Source organism: Brassica napus, chromosome A5 (genome assembly GCF_020379485.1).
Source record: "Brassica napus cultivar Da-Ae chromosome A5, Da-Ae, whole genome shotgun sequence".
NCBI classification, from domain to species: Eukaryota; Viridiplantae; Streptophyta; class Magnoliopsida; order Brassicales; family Brassicaceae; genus Brassica; species Brassica napus.
The window spans coordinates 23,030,820-23,052,071 of record NC_063438.1 but is presented as its reverse complement, the minus strand read 5'-3'; the positions used below and the strand labels follow the sequence as shown (position 1 = coordinate 23,052,071).

At 35.1% G+C, this 21,252-nt stretch overlaps 2 protein-coding genes across 2 annotated transcripts; both read left to right on the top strand.

The window, feature by feature from the left end:
* Positions 1-11,274: 11,274 nt before the first annotated feature.
* Positions 11,275-19,170, top strand: LOC106454062 (ABC transporter G family member 29). Its single transcript, XM_048779772.1, has 19 exons — positions 11,275-11,813; positions 12,258-12,467; positions 12,553-12,637; positions 12,710-12,869; positions 12,952-13,082; positions 13,649-13,739; positions 13,826-14,127; positions 14,574-15,172; positions 15,616-15,776; positions 15,846-15,955; positions 16,037-16,190; positions 16,375-16,541; positions 16,632-16,964; positions 17,248-17,622; positions 17,696-17,829; positions 17,903-18,130; positions 18,199-18,370; positions 18,449-18,703; positions 18,801-19,170. The coding sequence occupies exons 1-19, from the start codon at positions 11,512-11,514 to the stop codon at positions 19,071-19,073; spliced, it is 4,242 nt and encodes a 1,413-aa protein (XP_048635729.1). The 5' UTR covers positions 11,275-11,511; the 3' UTR covers positions 19,074-19,170.
* Positions 19,171-19,793: 623 nt separating this feature from the next.
* On the top strand, positions 19,794-21,252 carry LOC106452215 (transcription factor KUA1). Its single transcript, XM_048779773.1, has 2 exons — positions 19,794-20,459; positions 21,137-21,252. Exons 1-2 carry the CDS (start codon positions 20,075-20,077, stop codon positions 21,235-21,237), a joined length of 486 nt encoding a protein of 161 aa, XP_048635730.1. The 5' UTR covers positions 19,794-20,074; the 3' UTR covers positions 21,238-21,252.

The window sequence follows — 21,252 nt, the reverse complement described above, 5'->3', positions numbered from 1 at the left end:
AGATTGCATAGTTCGAGTAGATTCGCGCGATTTTAAAAGCAAAGCTTTTTGGTATGGATAGAGACCTTTTGATGAAACCCGGGCTCGTTTCGCCCTCCCCTTCCAACCGGAGTGGGGAAACGTTTCTTCATCTTTGGTTTCGTCACTTTCACCTCTAAAAGGATTCTCATCATCCCTCTTTTCTGCTTCACATGTGGTTCTCTCTTTTCATCTCTGATCAACTTGTACTCTGTCTTTATTCATCTTTATTCATTTTGTCAATCTTGTATTTGGAAACAATGTCTCTTTCAGAGAAGGAGATGAATAAAAGCAAGCATTAAAAAATAAAACATTTCTCAAAAAGGAAAATGTCTTGTACATTGCTTGATTTGAAAATGTAAAAAACAATTGCCTTGTAAATTATTTCTCAAAAGAAAAAGATAAAAAAAAAGAAGACTAACGTTGCTTAATTTAAACTTATGCAATTATTTTTGTAGGGCTCTTCGCGAAGAACATTTATAAACTAAATTAAGCTTGCGAAGTGTCTGCCCTTTTAGGTTTGATTTAGTAGAAGATGTGTGAAGTGAAACAAAACATGATTGATAGACAATTAAAGCAAAACATGATTGATAGACATCTCTTATATATTATTTGAGAAGCATTCCAACATCTTTTTGTAGCCACGTGTCATCACTAGAATAATTTTTAGAATCTTTAGAAAAATAGTTTGGTCCATCTAAATATATAATAAGTTTTTTATTAAACCACAATAAATACATTATTAATGTGCTTCATTATTTCCGTAAATAAGATTACGGAATTGCCTAATGTGGCTAAAATATATATGACAATTAATGATTTTGAATAATAAAGATTTGATAAAAATAAGTGTGTAATATAATTATATTTGTTTAATTTTAAACTACTAAAATAAATTAAACAATCATATTAACCATATAATAAAAATTAAAAAAATTATTTATATATTATATTTTGAATTTTAAAAAACGAGTATAAATTACTAAAACTGTTAAAAGTTTCACATTCAAATTTTGTGATCTATGATTTAAAACTTTTGTTATGACATGATACAAATAATTAAAAAAAAATAAGTTGAAAGTCTCATTTAATAAGTATCAAAAATAAAAGATATATAAATATATTTATTATTTTAAATTAAACTATATGCCATATAAAAATACATAAATATCTTAATTTTGAAATTTACTTTGAACATTTTTTTGATAAAAAATTTGAAAAAATATTGACAACTTAATTTTTTAAAATATTATAAATTACTTAAACCATTAATCCCACATTGAAAATTTTGTTATTACTAATTTAGACCATTTGCTATAACAGATACAAATGATAAAAAAAAATATGAGTAAAAAGCATCATCTAATAAATATTAATATTAAAATATACCATATATATGTTATTATCATTTAAATTTAATTATATATCATATCAAATATAATTTTTTTTTCGATTTATAAAATTTAGTTATATGTTCGCACCAATTTAATTTTATAAGTTGTAGATAATGACTTCTTAATTATTCAATATATATTTATTCTTTCATAATATGTTATAAACATATAATATATAAAATAATTTTTATATATAATGTTCATTCCGCGCAAGGCACAGGTGTTAACCTAGTTTGGTTCTATAGTTCTTGTTGCATACGACCTATGAGGCTCAACTAAGCTTTATCTTTTGTTTTTGGAGTTTGGGCCTCACAATCTTACTTTCTTGGCCTACCTCTAGCATCGAGTGAGAAGCACATCCAGCACCGTGCGAAAGCTACGAGGGGCCGGAGGCAAAACTATTTATTTTATATCACAATATTAATATGCTTTTAATATGAACAACAAAATAAATTATTTTCTTATCTTAGATTTTGACATTATTTTAAGAAAAAATAATCTTATGAAAATTAATGGCAAAAGTTTTATTTTGATTACAATTGTAAATTTTATAGATATATACTCAAATTCTATATAGAAAAATTGTTTTTGTAAATGGTTTTGCTATATTGATTCTTAATAGAGACGACAAGTTTTATACAAAGAACCGTAGAAGCTAAGCATTTATAGAGACTTTCATAATTGGAAAGAGAAAATATTGTTGCAATAATAAATGTGTATATGACGTATCCTTAACACGTTCTTCAAGATGAAAGAGTGTCAGCAACTCTAATTTGGTTTCTTAACTCAAGGTATATGAGGCGTGGTAGGGTTTTAGTCAAGGCATCGGCGAGCTGATCTTTTGTGTTGACGTTTGCAATTCTGAGCATCCCATGTTGTACTTGTCCTCTAATGAAATGATAGTCAAGAGAAACATGTTTCATCCGCGAGTGAATGACCGGGTTGGCACAGAAAAATGTGGCACCAAGGTTATATGGTGGAGTCTGGAGGGTGATGCGGAGCTCACTTAGAAGGTTGCATATCCATCGGATTTCAGCAGACGTGTTAGCTACTGACCTTTACTTGCCGAAATAGACGATGTGTGCATTTGTGGAGACGTAGTCGTCGGAGTCTATGTCCAGTCATCATCCGAGAAAGTGTACAGAGACATAATATTGTTGGCGGAGAAGTATATACCGTGAGAAGGTGTGGCAACAAGATATCATAGGATTCTTTTAGCCGCTTGCTTGTCGAGATCAGTCACCAATGAGGACGACATCGTTTCCATGGTATGGTTGATGCAACACGAAATTGTCAAGATCACTCGTCATATGATGAGTAGCACCGCTGTCAACAAGCAAGGCATTGGTCAGATGAGAGGATCCTATAGAAAGGTTTGTGTGAGGCTACCACGGAGGGTAGGTGTTGTTGCTGCTGCTAGACGATCCTTGGTGGCCAAGCTAAGGACACCTTTTCGCACTATGGTCTTGTGTACCGCAAAGGTGACATCGTCCCTGGTAACCGCTTTGAACTCATTTTTGATATATGTTATTGGTTGTTGATTGTGGTTCCACTGCTGCGGTTTTTGCGGTGTGCGTTGATACTGATTGTGTCTGAGCGGAAGAAACATTGGCAGTAACCGGAACTGGTGCAGTTTCAGTCGAAGCAGTGAGCAGCTTAGCTACTTTGTTGAGAAGCTTGTCATGGGCCTCAATGACTATAGGTGTGTTTTCACGGCCCTCGAGTTGATCTGCAATTAGTTTGTACTCTTCAGGAAAGCCTCCTAGAATGTAATCTATTTGGTCTTCGTGCTCAATCGATTTACCAAGCAAGGCGAGTTGATTGAATCTTGTTATAAACTCTTCGATGTACTCATCGATGGTCTTAGTGTTTTGTCCAGCCTTTAATTGGAGTTTGAGTTCTTGGATATGGCCCCTGGTCGGTTTGTCATTCGTCGACTCAAGGGTTGTCCAGATGTCTACAATAGTCTTTGCAGTAGAAACATCGGCTGGATGGTGGGGTTAATGGCACCAATGAGACCAATATATATAAGCCGGTTCTGATGCTTACGGATGGTGTACGCTGGATTGGGTGTCGTTACTCCATCAGTAGTGATAGTAGGAAATGGTGGCGGCAATGAACCATCAAGATGACCCGAGAAGTCATAGCCATCAAGCAAAGCTTGGATCTTCACATTAGGTAATTGTTTAGAGAGAGTTTGGTAACATTAGACATCTTAACATTAAGGAGAATTTGAGGAGTAACATTGATGATTTCAGCAGAAGTAGTATACATGATAGAAGAAAGAGGTAGATAAGAAAAGAACGATGAATAGAAAAGGAGAAAAAAATTAAACCTGCCTGATACTATGTAAATGATATTGCTATATTGATTCTTAACAGAGGCAATACATGAGCTTTATACAAAGAAGAGGAATACCCTGAAAGTTAAGCATTTACAAAGACTTCTATAACTAGAAGGAGATAGTATTGCAGGTATCCTTAACAGTTATCGACATTTAAAATAAAAAAAATAAAAATAATGTTCACAACAATTAAACAGAAATGATCATATTATTAAAAAATATTAAAATAGTATGGTTTTGAGTGATTATATTATCATTTGAGTTGTATGATTAGCTATGGATATGAATGTCATAAAATGTACTAATGTGAGCGGATCCTTAGGCCAATGCCTCAAAAATGATAAGGTGAGCACAGCTATGAACACATCTACTATCAGTCATATCACATGTATATCATTAGTCAATAAATTATTGCTCATTTTGTACTGCATACACTTTTCCAAATGTTAGTTCGTTGGTGGTTTGTAAGGTATTAATTTTAGTTTAATTTTTAGTAATAAACCCCTCCCCAACTAAAACTGGATTGTAATATAACCTTTCAACTAAAAGCTTAATGAGAGAAACACTAAACTTTAATTCCGTTAATGTCTGTCACTCTCCGTCTAAAATATGGTAATGGAAGATGACATATGTTGAAAGTTTGTAAGTTGAAAATTTATAATGTTCAAAACTTAATTAAGTGATTTTTCCGCTTCAAAAATAATTAAAGAATTTTATCACTAAAAATATTAAATATTAAGAATATTTAGTATCGGTTATGCATTGTTTAAAATTTTACAATATTTATAAGTTCTTAAAACTTTTTTTGTTCACGAAAGTTTCATTAAAAGGCTAAGGCCCAATTAACACGGAACCATTACAAAGAAGCAATAAATCCCCGTAGGGTAGTTTTTGCTAACTGTTCAGTTTCCCGATTCAGATCACGAGGGATGTGTGAGAAAGAGATTTCTACAAAGGCAGAGGAGATGTGGAGGATATCGCTGAAGATTCATATGATCTCTTTTGCATGATGCTGTTGATTAATAGCTCTGATGAGCGTTTAATTGTCGGAGCAAACCCTGAGCGCTGTGATGTCAAGAGCCGCTGCCTGATAAAGGCTTGAGCGGACGGCGAAGGCTTCTCCGATTTGAGGGGATCTGACGACGTCTTGAATCCAAGAACCCTGAAGTGATTTTGTACTTGGGAGGCCAGTGACTGTCCATGCAAGTCCGGTTGTTTGGTGTTCCTTGTTCCATGCCGCATCCATTTTACAGAGAACCTATCATGCGATTGTTGATGTTGGTAGTCGTCGGTTCCCATCATTCGGTAAGGGATGTGGTTGTTGTTTGATTTGGTTTTGTGCATGGATCGCTTCTCGAGCTAACATCAGTCATTTGTTTGCAGTTTCTTTAGTTGTCGAGTCTTTTGCCTCAAAAACTAGGAGGTTGCTAGCTTTCCAAATCATCCAACAGATCCAGGGGAGAACCTGGGTTGTGACTCCAGTTGGAGGTAGACATGTAGACTTTCAGAATCTCCTTATGAAGTCTTTGAAGTCTGTCTCACCAACAACTATGTGAAGTGTTTCTAATCGAGGTATGTTATCCCAGACTTTCTTTGCAAAAGGGCAGAAAAGGAAAGTGTGGATTGCCGTTTCAGGTTGTTTGCATATATACTTACTCCTCTCTGTTGCAAGTTTATTCCAAGGGGTAAAGCATTTTGAGCCACAAACCAAAGGAAAGTTTTCATTTTAGGTGAGAACGAACCTGACCAAATGTCTTTGATCCAGTTGAATTCTTCTTGTGGAGCATTTACTGATCTGTCGTTGTCCATTGTACAGAGTAGTAACCAGAACGTGTGGAGTATTTGCTTGATTGGAGCGGTTGCCAGATGAAAGAGTCTTCAGCTCCTTCTCTGCTTGGTTGTAGACGCTGAATCTCTGTAACCATTTGTGGTAGTATTTCCTCGATTATGTTCATGTTCCACTTTAGATCAGTAGTGAGTAGGTCCGCAACCTTTAGATCTAGATAGGTTTCAGAAATTGGACCATATGGCATAGTCATCTTATCTAATGAGATCCAATTATCTTGCCACACTTTAGTAGTTGGTCCATTTCTAATAGCCTTTCCGAGATTTTGTTTGAGTAGATCTCTCCATGTAGAATGCTTCTCCATCTGTGGGAACATACTGATGGTACTGTTGCGTTCATAAAATCCTAATGTGACAGTACTTGCCCTTTAGTATCTTTGCGAGTAGGCAGTCTAGGACAGTGATGATCCTTGCTATTTTGGCTAGCAGTGCTTGATTGAATAATTGTATATCCCTTACTCCTAAGCCTTCTCATGCTTTTGGTTTTGTTAGTTTTGTCCATAATATCTAGCACATTTTACGTTTTTATCAGAGCCATCCCTCCAATATCTTGTTAGGACTGATTGAATAATTTTGCAAAGACTAACTGGTAATTGGAAACACGACATTGTGTATGTAGGAATGGCCATCAAGACAGACTTCATCATTGATAGTTTGCCCGCTTTGGAGAGATGTTTTGTGGCCCAGCTAGCTTGATGCACGTTGTCTGGTTTTGTCCACTAAAAGGTAAAAATATCCTTTTTTCTCTTTCTGAAATGTTCTGGTAGATCTAGATATTTGTCTTCTCCTCCTTCTTATAAAATTTCTAGCACTGCTTTGGCATTTTCTTTAGTCTCTCTAGGTGTCTTAGATGAGAAGGAGATCAATGACTTGATCTTGTTTATCTTTTGGCATGATGCTTTCCCATAATCTTGCAGGATGTGTATCTTGTTGCAAGAGGAGGTGTCCGCATGACAGAAGAACACTGTGTCATCTGCAAACAGCAGATGATTGAGCCTTGGGCATCCTCTTACCGTTCTGATTCTTTGAAGTGTCCCCTACAAGTTTTTAAAACAAATTTGTAAATCATTATACACTACTATATTAGTTGTATAAACGATTTAATCCGTCCAGAAACTAGTTGAGACCTGCCATTATCCAGAGGCACCCGAAAGAACTGAAATGCAACAGATCTGAGCTTGAGATGCAAGAGATCTGAGTTTCAGTAAAGAACACCAAGAGATGAAGACTTTTCTTTTTCCCTATCAATGCTCTAGAAATTCCTGTTACCAATTCGATAGGATAGGAGAAAGGAAAAAGGAACCTTTTTCACACAAAGAGTAAAAACTAATTCATTTCGTGCTTACTACAATACACTTTTCCAAATTTTAGTTCGTTGCTGGTTCACAAGGTATTGGATTTTCTTTTTGTAAGGTATTAGATTTAGTTTAACTTAAAACTAAATTTATTTTGACGTTGTTTATCACCCCATCTCATGTGAGATTTAGTTTAACTTAAAACTAAATTTATTTTGACGTTGTTTTGTCACCCCATCTCATGTGACAATTATATTTTCTCTTCTTAAAACGAAGAAGAAGATAATTCATAAATCGTTTTCACCTAACAACAAAACGTAATCATAATTATATCAACTAGAGATTTTTTCCGCGCTTCGCGCGGATTGTGTCTTTTAAATTTATTTTATTTATAATATTATTTGTCAGTTTTTTTTTACATTAACTTCTTGTTTTTCCAATGTTAGTTTTTCTTAATTTAAATTTATATGTTTATATTTTTTATTTTTCTTGTTGTAGATGGAGAATTATATTTTTATTGATGGTTTTTTGTATGTGACATAAGCTTTTTGAAATTTTAAATAATGTTATATATAGTACGATTAACATATTACAGAAGATAAACATATCCAGGCACATTGTACACATGTTTTATATGCATAATTTTAAACATTTTTTTTTTCAGCAAGAAATTTACAGACTCATGTTGACTCTGCAAACCATGTTGGTAACTCCGCATCCATGTGAACGACAAATGACAGTTGCTTGCGTGCACTACGTGCTAAGCTATCCGCCCGAAGGTTCGCCGTCCGAGGTACATGTACGATGTCTGAGTTGAGTAAGCTTCCTTTGAGAAGCTTGATATCTTCCAAATAGCTTTCAAATGCTGGCCATTCTTCTGGTTCCGAAACCATCTTCACCAATTGAGAACAATCCGTTGCAAACGTAACCTGGACCTGTCTTAAATTCTTAATACATTCCATTGCCTAAATCAAAGCCTCTATCTCCGAATGAAGGGAAGAGAGGCATGTCCGTACATTCCTTGCCCCCAGTAGACTATCAAATCCTGGTAAAGTACTATACCAACCTTGCCCTGACATTAATTCTTTATCCTTCCATGAACCATCAATAAAACACCATCGACCTGATGTCTCTAAAGGAGGAATGGTTTGTACCGAGAGCCCCCTCCTTGGCTCATTTCCCACCTGTGCTTCCATAATTTTAAACATTATATATGTACATATTAGAAGTTTGAAACATGTAAATGCTTTCTAAAGCTAAATACTTGTTCTGAGTTTACATAACTCATCGAAAGTTTTATCTCTTTTTAAATTCAAATCACAGAAAAAAATATCAAAAAGTCAGTATAGATGGATTTTTTGGGCTTTTAAATCAACACTGAAAAATTACATGAATCAGATAACAACAGTTTTTATAAACAACTGGATAAAATTTGACCGAACCAAAGATTTTCACACAATATGTCCTTTCTTCTTCAAATTGCGAAGAGCCTATAGGCACAAGAAAAAAAATCATAATTTTGTTTTCACTTATATAACATTTCTTCTCCTTTACACACGAAGTTTATTACACTGCTATAAGCAATGGAGAACTCTATTCATATAAGATTCACATCTATGCATTTTGACAAAGAAGAATTTTAGCCATCTTTAGTTTCAGAATGGACCAACTTCAGTCATATACACTATATTTTCTCTATGATTCAAATATTACAATTTTAATATATGTGCAGATTTCCATGTGAAAAAGCACGCACGCCATCTATCATTCAACCTATTACTTTTTCCAAAGTAAACACTATAATCCTTGTTTGGTTAGCTCCACAAACTAATCTCTTTGGATCAGTTTACTAAAAAATATGGATACAAATGTCAGAAAAGAATATAAACACTATCAACAACAAATATTGGCACAAGACTATTTGGTTCAAGGAATATATTCCACGTAATGTGTTTATATCATGGCTGGCTTTGCGGAGAAGACTGCCAACCAAGGATCGCTTGAAGTGTTGGGGGTTAAATGTCTCAGGAACGTGCGTCCTTTGTAATCTGGAAATAGAGACTCACCATCATCTCTTCTTTGAGTGCTCTTTCTCTCGCTTGATATGAGAGCCTTTTGCTGCTGAAGTTTGGATTTCTACTCCGGCTGATCTACACTCTGTTGCAGCCTGGATCAATCAACCTTGCGTCAACACAGATGTGCATGCTACTCCAGTCATCAAGCTCTACTTTCAGTCAGCCATCTACCTGCTGTGGAAAGAGCGTAATGATGCGTGACCGTCTCCTCTCTTACCCGGCAAGTTCTTCTTTCTCATCTTCTTTACTTTTTTTTTATCTTTCTTGTATAAGATCTTCTTAAGGCTTTTTTTTACCTTGAGTTGTTGTTGGTTGTTTTTGTTTCCTTGCTGTAATAAATTGTTTAAAAACAACAGTGTAACCTTTCAGAAAATGATAATCTTAACATCTTACAAAAAAACAACAACAAATATTGACTTATTTATGTGAATATATATTTTATTTTAAATCATTTTAGTGGACGAAGAAAGCACCATAATTTGTACAACAAATTTTCTTAGATTCACCTCATTATACTCATCATTTTATCATTTTAATTACATAATTTTACATGAGCTTCTTCACTCTCCCTGGTTATTTTCTTTTTATTTATAACTATAATATAAAGTTATAAACTATATATATTATAAATTAATAATTTATTTACCCTTGAAGTCTAACGATTAAAAATAGAACATAATTCAATATAGATATATGATTCTATTAATAAATTAGCAGTTACAAATTTGAAATTTCTAGAAATATCAAAAGTCGTATGTTAGTTAATTATCTTCTAAATGATGTCTATTTCTAATTTTTTTTGGATGATAATATTTTGGCTGAGGTGGATAATCCCAAAAGCCTTGAATTTAGTCTATTTTATATAGTAGGATATAACGTTGTTGTGTAAGAGTCTAGTTTTAAATTTTAACGATCGTATGACGGATTTGTGACATAATGAATTCAAGCATCTACGCTACGTGCTGAGTAAAGTAATAAAAAACGAAGAAATAAGTAGTTAGTGTTGGTGTTGGGTCCGTGAACGGTCGAAGACATACAGATTAATTTCACGCTCTTTTGACATTTGAGCCTTGGAAGTTTGGTCTACTTTGCTCAACGCCACACACGTTGCAAAGATTGGAGTTGGTGAGTGCAAATCCCATCATACCAACTCTAGTGAAATTATATCATCAATTACTCTTGAAATTGATTCTGTGATCAATCCCAACACACTTTTTATGTGTTGTAATTTAAAGTTCTTTCATCTCCGAAAATATTTAGTTATCCGTCGGGGGTTTACTATACCAAAAGTTTTATGCTTTAATTTTTTAAAATATAATTATTCTATGTTTTAATGAAATTTTCAGATAAAGAAAGATTCTAAAATCTTATATTGTCACTGAAAATAATAATAAAAAGATTCTGAAAATTATATTTTCTAAACTTCCTTTTACTGAGATTTTGAAAAGTTATAATTTTATCAATATTAATGAATAATACCTTCTGTGAGTTAAATTTCTCTATGAAATGTTAACAAAATTTTCCCTTCTAAAAAGTTAAACAAGAATTTGAACCAAAGTATATTATTATTATTATCTTTCTAACAGGAAACAGTTAAAAATTGTAAATTTTCTATACATAAAAACTGTGAGATCTGTTGAATGTGAAAAGACGTAATGAGCAAAGCCACCATGATCCTTATTATTCACTTATGTATCTATCCCACACAATCTATAAGCAGATTTATTGTAATTTTAAGATGTTTTGATTTAGTTTCTTAATTAAGAATTCCAAATCTCATGCTCTTTGGATATTAAAATTCCAAATATTTTGTCAACATCTTCCTTTCCACATAAATGGAACTTATGGTATATGATGGAACTTATGTAGTGCATAGAGCATAGTGGATACGTAAAGGGATAGAGTTTAAAGTTCTATTGAAGTATATTGGACCAAAATATGTATATTCTCAAGATGACATAGTTTGCTCTGTTAATTCACGTGTCGATTTTCGAGGGCTTAAAGAGACGCGTTAATAATTTTGATCAGTTATCTCATCTTTTCTGATTATTAAGCGTGTATGGTACAATTATAGGTTTTTGGTCTTATTTAATTAGTTTTGGATTTTATCAATAAACTAAAGTGATATATCCTTCAATATATCTGTATACGTAAACCAACCTATGAACAAGCAAAGAAACAAAGCGCAAGAACAAAAAAAAATCTAAATAATCTAGTAATATGATTCCTGTTTTACTTTTCTTAATTTACTTATTTTTTTGTATTTAATATACAGACTATCGTATAGGTAAAACAAATATATTGTATAGTTAGAAGAAAATTTCATAGTATATATTTCCTAATTTAATTTTCTTATATAAAAAGAGACATAGATCTCTTTACTAGCCCTTTGTGTATACATTTACTTGCTCTCTCTCACCCACTTCAAACCCGCTGAGATTCCCCACTCTTTCTTTTTGTTTCCCGAAACATTTTCGTCGACTATCAAATCAAAATCGTTTAAATAATCCTTCTTCATTTTCCCTACATTCTTCAAGAAAATGGAAACGTTGTCGAGAAGCCTGAGCAAGAGCTTAGGAGAGTTTTTAACAAGCAGTAGTAATCATTTCTCAAGGAGAAGCGATTCTATCGATGATCATGATGAGGAAGCTCTTAAATGGGCTGCTCTTGAGAAACTTTCAACCTTCACTCGTCTTCGTACCACTATCATCCAACCTCATGATCTCGTTGACGTCACAAAACTCCGCGTTGATGATCGTCAGAAGTTCATTGATTCTATCTTTAAAGTCACCGAGGAAGACAACGAGAAGTTCTTGAAAAAGTTGAGGAAACGAATCGATAGGTATTTATTTTAGTCTTTGGCACGACGTTTTAGACATGCAACCGATCCAACCAAAGTGTTACGAATCTGATTTTTTTTTTGAATACTATGTAAACTTGGTCTTCCATTTTCTTGAAACATTCGGTTTAACATATGTGTTTTGATTTAAAGATAACCGGGTCTGGGAGTTAAGAAGCTAAAAAATTTCAAAGTTAAATTTTAATAATTATTTTGGAATCTTAAGGGCATACGTCCTATTAATTATAGCTCTTTAAAATTTGGAGGTAAGACGAAGTTACACCAGACAGTGCCAAGAACCAGTCATGGATGTAAATATTTTACGTTTGAACATGTATGGTGACAAAGTAACATCAGCGTCACCAACCACTAGATTTCAAGTCCTAGTTGCATTTTTTTCTTGTAAATGTGAAATTTCTAAACATTTAATAATTACTATTATGACAGGGTGGGAATAAAGTTACCGACCGTGGAAGTGAGATTCGAGAAATTGACAATAGAGGCGGATTGTCACATCGGAAAAAGAGCTCTTCCGACGTTACCTAACGTTGCATTAAACATTGCTGGGAGAGGCCTTAGTTTATTTGGTTTTAACTTTGCTAAAACCACTAAACTCACTATCCTTAGAGACGCTTCTGGTATCATTAAACCTTCAAGGTAAATTATGTAAACTTCAATCTATGTTTTCTATCTTTTTAGTGTTGATTATTTGTATATAATGTATGGTTTTGGTGGGTTATAGAATGACACTTTTATTAGGTCCACCATCATCAGGGAAAACAACTCTTTTGTTGGCGTTAGCTGGAAAATTGGACCCAAGCTTAAAGGTTAGATAGCAATGATTAACTATAAATTACATATTAGAGGGAGTCAATGATAGTAATTAATGAAATGGACAGGTGACAGGAAGAGTAACATATAATGGATATGGATTAGGAGAGATTGTACCACAGAAAACATCAGCTTACATAAGCCAAAACGATGTTCATATTGGAGTCATGACTGTCCAAGAGACTCTTGATTTTTCTGCTAGGTGCCAAGGCATCGGCACTAGATACGGTAACTAATTATCACATTTTTATAGTAATTTATAATCGAAGTTACTCAGATTGGAGATCAAATTAAATTGTGATTTTAATAGATTTGTTAAGTGAGTTGGTGAGGAGAGAGAAGGACGCAGGGATCTTACCCGAACCGGAAGTGGATCTCTTCATGAAGTCCATCGCAGCTGAGAATGTCAAGAGCAGTCTAATCACAGATTACACTCTCAAAGTAATGGCCTCACTTTTAACCTATAGTAGACCATGGTATATAGATTTAATATATGTACATCACATGATTATAGGTGTGCAAGGTTACAATGTGATCACTTAGAGTTTTAGTTTTAATTTAAATAAATAAAAAGCCTTTAACAAAAAGAAGAAAAAAAACTAGGAAATATGGGTTTAAGACTTTATGTAAATGTCTTCCCCTAACTGATATAGTATTTTGCCAAATATGGCACTGAACTCTTTTGTCAATATTTGTATTTTGTATGATTAACTAACAAGTAGAGAGATATTAGAAATCCCAAGATTCTCCGTTAGGAAAAATAGAAACAAAATCATTTAACAAGAACTAATAATCACATGTAAATACCAACTCACGCAATTAGTGGACCTTAGATCTACCTACTCCCTTCTACTTTCTACCCAAAAGTTAAGATTCTATGCAGTTTTCACCAAACAAACCCAATAGCTCCAAAATTAGGCAACTTACTCGTTTTTTTTTGTAACTGGCAATTTACTTACTTACTTGATTTTACTTGCCAATTTTGGGTAATTATTTTTTTTCTTCAGATATTAGGGCTTGACATATGCAAAGATACGGTGGTCGGGGACGAAATGATCAGAGGAATTTCGGGTGGTCAAAAGAAAAGAGTCACAACAGGTCTAGTTTTCACCATTTTTTACTTACTTATACTTCCATGATAACTCCATGATTAATACAACCTTTTTATTCCCTCAAAAAAACAGGAGAAATGATAGTGGGACCAACAAAGACATTGTTTATGGACGAGATATCTACAGGTCTAGACAGTTCAACAACGTACCAAATAGTGAAATGCCTTAAAGAAATGGTTCGGTTCACGGATGCAACGGTTTTAATGTCCTTGTTACAACCAGCACCTGAAACGTTCGAGCTCTTCGACGATATTATTCTATTATCGGAAGGCCAGATCGTGTACCAAGGTCCACGTGACCATATTCTTTCCTTCTTTGAGACTTGCGGTTTCAAGTGTCCCGAGCGCAAAGGCACCGCTGATTTCTTGCAAGAGGTCTATATCTAATCCTTTTTGCATAGTTTACATTGGCCATGCGGATTTGAATCGCACCGTATTATCTGAAATAAATGAAATAACTGAACCGATTTAACTGAATTAACCAAAATAAATGAATTTAACTGAAAGTATTTTAAAAAAATGAAGCCTAAATCTAACTTAAATCCAAAATTAGGTTATTTATGGATTTTTAAAAACCAAAATATACTCAAACTAAACCAAACCTAATTTTTCGGTTTACATCTGTGGAATTGAGACTGAACCGAACTAACCGAAACCAAAATACCCAACCAGATTAAACCAAAACCGCAGGGCTAGTTTTTTTATTTTTTGTCACAGCAACGGCTAGTTTCTATCTTTCAACATTTAACCAAAAGAATTGACACTTAATATTATAATATTGTAGAAGAAAATTGATCTGACCAACTTGCCTTGTTAAACAGGTAACTTCAAGGAAAGACCAAGAACAGTATTGGGCAGACACGACAAAACCGTACAGATACATTCCTGTCTCTGGATTTTCCAAACAATTCAGAACCTTCCATGTCGGAGCCAAACTTGAAAACGACCTGTCCGTCCCTTACGACAGATTCAGATCACATCCAGCTTCTCTCGTATTCAACAAACAGTCCGTTCCCAAATCTCAACTCTTCAAGATCTGTTGGGACAGGGAACTGCTTCTCATTAAACGCAACGCTTTCTTCTACGTTTTCAAGACCGTTCAGATCATTATAATGGCCTTGATTGCGTCAACCGTGTACTTGAGGACAGGGATGGGAACAAAGGACGAGAATGACGGAGCCGTCTACATCGGTGCACTGATGTTCTCCATGATCGCTAACATGTTCAATGGGTTCGCGGAGCTTTCTCTGATGATTCAAAGACTTCCCGTGTTCTACAAGCAACGAGACCTTTTGTTTCACCCTTCTTGGACCTTCACTCTTCCAACGTTTCTCTTGAGCATTCCTATCTCCATCTTCGAATCCGTTGTTTGGGTCAGCATTACGTATTACTTAATCGGATTTTCTCCAGAACCCAGCAGGTGACTTATGATTCTTTAACCATATATTGTGACGGACCAAATGCCCTTCCTAGACAAATCTCCTACTAGAATCAGATGTCCGTCGTCATCATCAGATGTCTAACTTCCTCGTTTAGTAAAATGTTGTTCGATTTGAGCCTAAACTTGCATAGATGTTTTTGGAAAAGTTACTCCCCAAAAAACGTCATACTAAGTAGAGTCAACTCTACTTGTATATTAGACTTCTTTTGGGTCTAATATTCGATATGATATTTGGGTTGTCTATTTATTTTAATGCATATTTCTCCAGATATGTTTTCAACGCTGGTGATCTGAGATGCCAAACATCAATAGAGACTTAAGTTAGAGTTCAATAATCAATGCTATTAACATTTCCAGTGGATCCAAATTTCTTAATTATGAAAAAGTAATTCCTTGAATTTTTGTGTGTGTGCTTGTGGCAGGTTCTTCAAGCATTTACTGGTGATATTTCTTACACAGCAAATGGCTGGTAGTATTTTCCGATTCATTGCAACAACTTGTAGATCAATGATACTTGCTAATACGGGAGGATCTCTAGTTGTTCTCCTCCTCTTCTTACTTGGAGGGTTCATTGTTCCTAGAGGTATACATCAAAAGACACTATGAAACTGATTTAAAGAAACATACATGTTTTGATGATATATGTCAACAGGTGAGATTCCTACATGGTGGCAATGGGCTTATTGGGTTTCACCAATGACTTACACTTACGACGCGTTAACTGTCAATGAAATGCTTGCTCCTAGATGGATGGATCAACTGGTAACTCTAACAGATTCCATCTTGTAATTTAAATCGAATGATTATGTAACACGACTTGCTATGCTTTAAATTTCCTTGCAGTCTTCTGATAACTCCACGAGGTTGGGGTTGGCTGTTCTTGAGATTTTTGATGTGTTCACGGATCCAAGCTGGTACTGGATCGGTGTAGGAGCCGTTCTCGGGTTTACGATTCTCTTTAACATCCTAGCTACTCTCGCTCTTGCATATCTAAACCGTAAGGGTCATCTATATACATTGTTTGTTTTTATCATATAGTTTCTCAAAATATAAACGATATAAAACTATAGTCATACCAAATTTGTTTTATGTGGAAAAAAGTTTTAATGTGGAAACACATGAACGTCAACATTTCTTTTGGTTTCTTCTTAAGTTAACATCATCTTTTCTTGATATGTCAGCACTTGAGAAACCTCAAGCCATCGTTTCTAAAGAGGGTGCAGAGGAAAACATAGTCACGAATGGGTCAGAGGGTAAAAACACTTACGTGAAAAGAGGAATGGTTCTACCATTTACTCCTTACACAATGTCCTTCGACAAGGTCAACTACTACGTGGACATGCCTAAGGTAACACCAAATCCAAATCCTTATTACATCAAATGTGTTGAACGTTGAAATTGCAACAATAATGTTAAATGACTATAACACAACAAATAGGAAATGAGAGAACAAGAAGTTGCAACGGATAAGCTTCAGCTGCTAAGGGAAGTGACAGGGGTGTTTAGACCAGGGGTGTTAACAGCTCTGATGGGAGTAAGTGGAGCTGGTAAAACCACTTTAATGGATGTTTTGGCTGGTAGAAAGACCGGTGGATACATCGAAGGCGACATCAGAATCTCTGGTTTTCCCAAAAGACAAGAAACTTTTGCCAGAGTCTCTGGTTACTGTGAACAGAATGATATCCATTCGCCACAAGTCACTGTCAGAGAGTCTCTCATCTACTCTGCCTTCCTTCGTCTCCCAAAAGAAGTTACCAAAGATGAGAAAATGGTAATACTAATGCTTCTTCTCACAACTTCAAACTATATGAGTAGGGCCGGTCGTGATATTTTGAAGGCTATAAAAAATTTAGTAAAGATTTTAGTTAAATTTATTTTTAAACAATTTTAGGAGTCTATGTTTTTACAAACTACCTCTTAAATTTTTATTTTTGGGGGGGGGGGGGGGGGGGGGGGGGGGGATAAGCCAATGTTTCACTTGCCTATGTTTAGAACCGGCTCTCGGCTCTGCATATGAGACCACTAGTCTAACTCTCATACACCGACTTTTGTAGAGATTTGTGGACCAAGTGATGGAGTTAGTAGAACTAAAGAGTCTAAAAGATGGGATAGTGGGGCTTCCAGGGATCTCAGGGCTATCAACAGAACAGAGGAAGAGACTTACTATAGCAGTTGAGTTAGTCGCAAACCCATCCATAATCTTCATGGATGAGCCTACTTCAGGGCTTGACGCTAGGGCTGCAGCTATTGTGATGAGGACAGTGAGGAACACAGTTGACACAGGAAGAACTGTTGTCTGCACAATCCACCAGCCTAGCATTGACATCTTTGAAGCGTTTGATGAACTTCTGCTTATGAAGAGAGGAGGACAAGTTATTTACGCTGGTCCTTTAGGCCAAAACTCCCACAAGATTATCGAATATTTTCAGGTTAGATTCTAAATTTTGTTTAGGAATCTCACATTGAAAATAGGAACTTCCTGATCAGTTAAAGAAACTACAGGCCATTCCTGGAGTTCCGAAAATTAAAGAAAAGTATAATCCGGCGACATGGATGCTAGAAGTGAGCTCAGTGGCTGCAGAAGCTAAGCTTGATATAGATTTTGCTGAGCATTACGTAACATCATCCTTATATCAGTAAGACTCTAAAAAAAACCTAAATCATTCACGAGAATTTAGGCTAATTATTAGAACTCAAATATTGGTGTAGACAAAACAAGAAGCTTGTAAAGGAAGTAAGCACACCGCCACGAGGAGCAAAAGATCTCTATTTCTCGACGCAGTTCTCAGAATCATTTTTAGGACAATTCAAGTCTTGTCTGTGGAAACAGTGGATAACTTACTGGAGAACTCCAGACTACAATCTTGCCAGATTTTTCTTTACATTTTTTGCAGCTCTCATGGTTGGATCAATCTTCTGGAAAGTTGGCACAACAAGGTTTGTCCTGAAAGCCAGTAAATGAGTTCGTGCTTACACAAACCCTATATAACTTCTTGTATGAACAGGGACAGTGCTAATGATCTGACAAAGGTTATTGGAGCAATGTATGCTGCTGTTTTGTTCGTGGGAATAAACAATGCCACATCTGTCCAGCCACTCGTAGCAGTGGAAAGAACTGTCTTCTATAGAGAAAGAGCTGCTGAAATGTACTCGGCTTTACCCTATGCCCTAGCACAGGTGAGATTTCACTTTCTTGATCAACAAGAAAGTGTTCGGGTTGGTAATTAATTAAAAAAAAAAATTCATTGGATTCAGGTGGTGTGTGAAATACCGTTTGTGCTGATCCAGACTACTTATTATACGTTGATTACATACGCAATGATGTGTTTCGAATGGACCGTGGTGAAGTTCTTTTGGTTCTTCTTCGTCTCATTCTTCTCCTTCCTCTACTTCACATACTACGGGATGATGGCTGTCGCCATCACCCCGAACCAGCAAGTCGCTGCTATTTTCGCCGGAGCGTTCTACGGTCTTTTCAACCTCTTTTCTGGTTTTCTCATCCCTAGACCGGTTAGTTTTTTGTTTCGTCCATCGCAAGAAACGTAACCCCTAAGGGGTTTATTTTAATCTTTTGATTGTGTTATAAGTTGGTTTTACTTTTCCGCAGAGGATTCCGAAATGGTGGATATGGTACTACTGGATCTGTCCAGTAGCATGGACTGTGTATGGATTGATTGTTTCACAGTACGGTGACCAAGAGGATACGATCAAAGTCCCGGGTATGATGGAAGATCCGACGATAAAATGGTACATTGAGAATCATTACGGGTACGACCCGAATTTCATGGGCTCTATTGCTGCTGTGTTAGTGGGCTTCACTGTGTTTTTCGCTTTTATGTTTGCCTTCGGCATCAAAATGTTAAACTTCCAGCAGAGATAGAGTGTTTGGAAGAATTATGACAAAGAATTATTTTGTTGGTGTATTTTAGTAGAACTGGAATTCCAAACTAAATTCAGTGTTACTTTGTTTTATGCTTTTTAAATTTCTTGCTAAAATTAAGTATTATTGGTTTAATGTTCAATCTGAAAATTTTGTTAATACATTTGATTTTAAATAGATGTGAGTAAATATAAAAGATTATTTGTTAAAAATACAAAGAATTAAATCTGAAGAAAATATCTAAATTTTTAATATTAATTCATTTATATGTTATTTAAATATCAGTAAATATTACATATTAAAAAAAAAATTGAAATACACAAACAAACAAGGGAACAACACATTCTGAAGATATTTACAAAAAGAAAAAAAACACTCTGAAGCTTGTTCATGCACGTCACATTTTATGGTTGCTAAGAGACTAAATTGTCTATATGCTTTTAATCTTTGTGATAATATCTTAGCCTCTTTACGTCTAGACCACTTGATCCACCATCTCATATTAAAAACGTGTATCTTATCATATGTGGATAGATCGCTTCACAAGTGGATCAAAAGAAAAATGTATTTGCTTATTTCGTTTTCACTACAGATTTATATTAAAAAAATATTATCATCAACATTTAAATAATTTAATATGATTATCTTGGTTATGAAAACTGTATTTGTCGGTAGCATATTTTATAATTTTTTAAATTATCCTAAACAAAAAGATGAGTGTATGTATGTATAAGATTAGTTTGTTGTCATAAACGAAAATATCCAGGTAAGAAGATAAGATATAAATAAATAAAAAGCTAGTAGTATATAATTAGTAAACTAAAACACGGATTAAAACGTAAGATCCCCCATAATCCTCTCGGTCTTTCTTCTTCTTTCCATAATAAAAATCAAAAAACAAAATTACACATCTCTCTCTATCGAACTTGTTGTGTATATACGGAGGAGCTTTTATTACAGATTAAAGTGTTTTTGGCTTTTTGTGTTGTGTGTTTGTGCGGATGACTCGTCGGTGTTCGCATTGTAGCTATAATGGGCATAACTCCCGCACGTGCCCGACTCGTGGGGGTTGTGGTGGTGGCACGTGCGGTGGAAACGGAGGAGGATCTTCTGCTTCTTCTTCCTCCTCCTCTGCCGTGAAGCTGTTCGGCGTGAGGTTAACGGATGGGTCGATTATCAAGAAGAGTGCGAGTATGGGTAACCTCTCGGCATTGGCCGTGCACCACCGCTTGTCTCCGTCGTCTCCTTTGGCGACGGGGAATCATAACGACTCGCCGTTGTCGGATCATGGGAGGTACTCTAGTCAAGAGAAGGGAGGGTATTTGTCGGATGATCCAGGTCATGGTTCTGGGTCTATCCACCACCGTCGTGTGGAGAGGAAGAGAGGTAAAAGGGATTGTCTTTTGTTGATTGGGGTTAACATTTCATCTGGTGTTGTGTTAGTCTGATTGCTAATAGATAGATAAAGTTTTGAACTTTGGAATTGAAAATTGTTATAAAGTTTTGAACTTTGGGATTGAAATGGTTATAAAGTTTTGAACTTTGGGATTGATATTGTTATAAAGTTTTGTACTTTGGAATGGAAATTGAAATTGTTGTGAAGTTTTGAACCTTTAAAATAAAATTGTTGTAAAGTTTTGAACTTTTAAATTAAAATTGTTGTAAAGTTTTGAACTTTGGAATTAAAATTGTTATGAAGTTTTGAACTTTGGAGTTGAATTTTTTTACAAGGTTATGAAACTTTGGGATTGAACCTGTTTCAATCCTTTGGTGAAACAAGAGATGATTTCTTATTCACATGAGATTTTTTATATTGTTGAAACTGATCCCGGTTATTGCAGATGGTTGGGTCTTACCGGTTATTGAAATTGTTTGGGGTGGGGGGAACTAGATAAAGCTTATGCATGACAAGAGTTTTTACAGAGTTTTATTCATCCTCAGATGGGTGCATAGTTGTTTTGACATTATCTTAATTGTGGATCTTTGTGTTGAACTTAAGTCTATGGTTATATTGGGTTTTTATTAAATTGGATATAATTGGCATATTACATTGGGTTTATTAGGTGTTCCTTGGACTGAGGAGGAGCACAGGCTATTCTTAGTGGGTCTCCAGAAGCTAGGCAAAGGAGATTGGCGTGGTATTTCAAGAAACTATGTGACTTGAACTTAAGAACACCAA

What these genes read in the sequence shown, in the direction of transcription:
- LOC106452215 (XM_048779773.1), top strand. Translation starts at nt 20,075, where the DNA reads ATGACTCGTCGGTGTTCGCATTGTAGCTATAATGGGCATAACTCCCGC. An exon ending in TCGTGTGGAGAGGAAGAGAG is followed by an intron (nt 20,460 to 21,136) that starts GTAAAAGGGATT and finishes TGGGTTTATTAG; the next exon opens with GTGTTCCTTGGACTGAGGAG.
- LOC106454062 (XM_048779772.1), top strand. Translation starts at nt 11,512, where the DNA reads ATGGAAACGTTGTCGAGAAGCCTGAGCAAGAGCTTAGGAGAGTTTTTA. An exon ending in AATTGGACCCAAGCTTAAAG is followed by an intron (nt 12,638 to 12,709) that starts GTTAGATAGCAA and finishes TGAAATGGACAG; the next exon opens with GTGACAGGAAGAGTAACATA. An exon ending in TTTTCTCCAGAACCCAGCAG is followed by an intron (nt 15,173 to 15,615) that starts GTGACTTATGAT and finishes TGCTTGTGGCAG; the next exon opens with GTTCTTCAAGCATTTACTGG.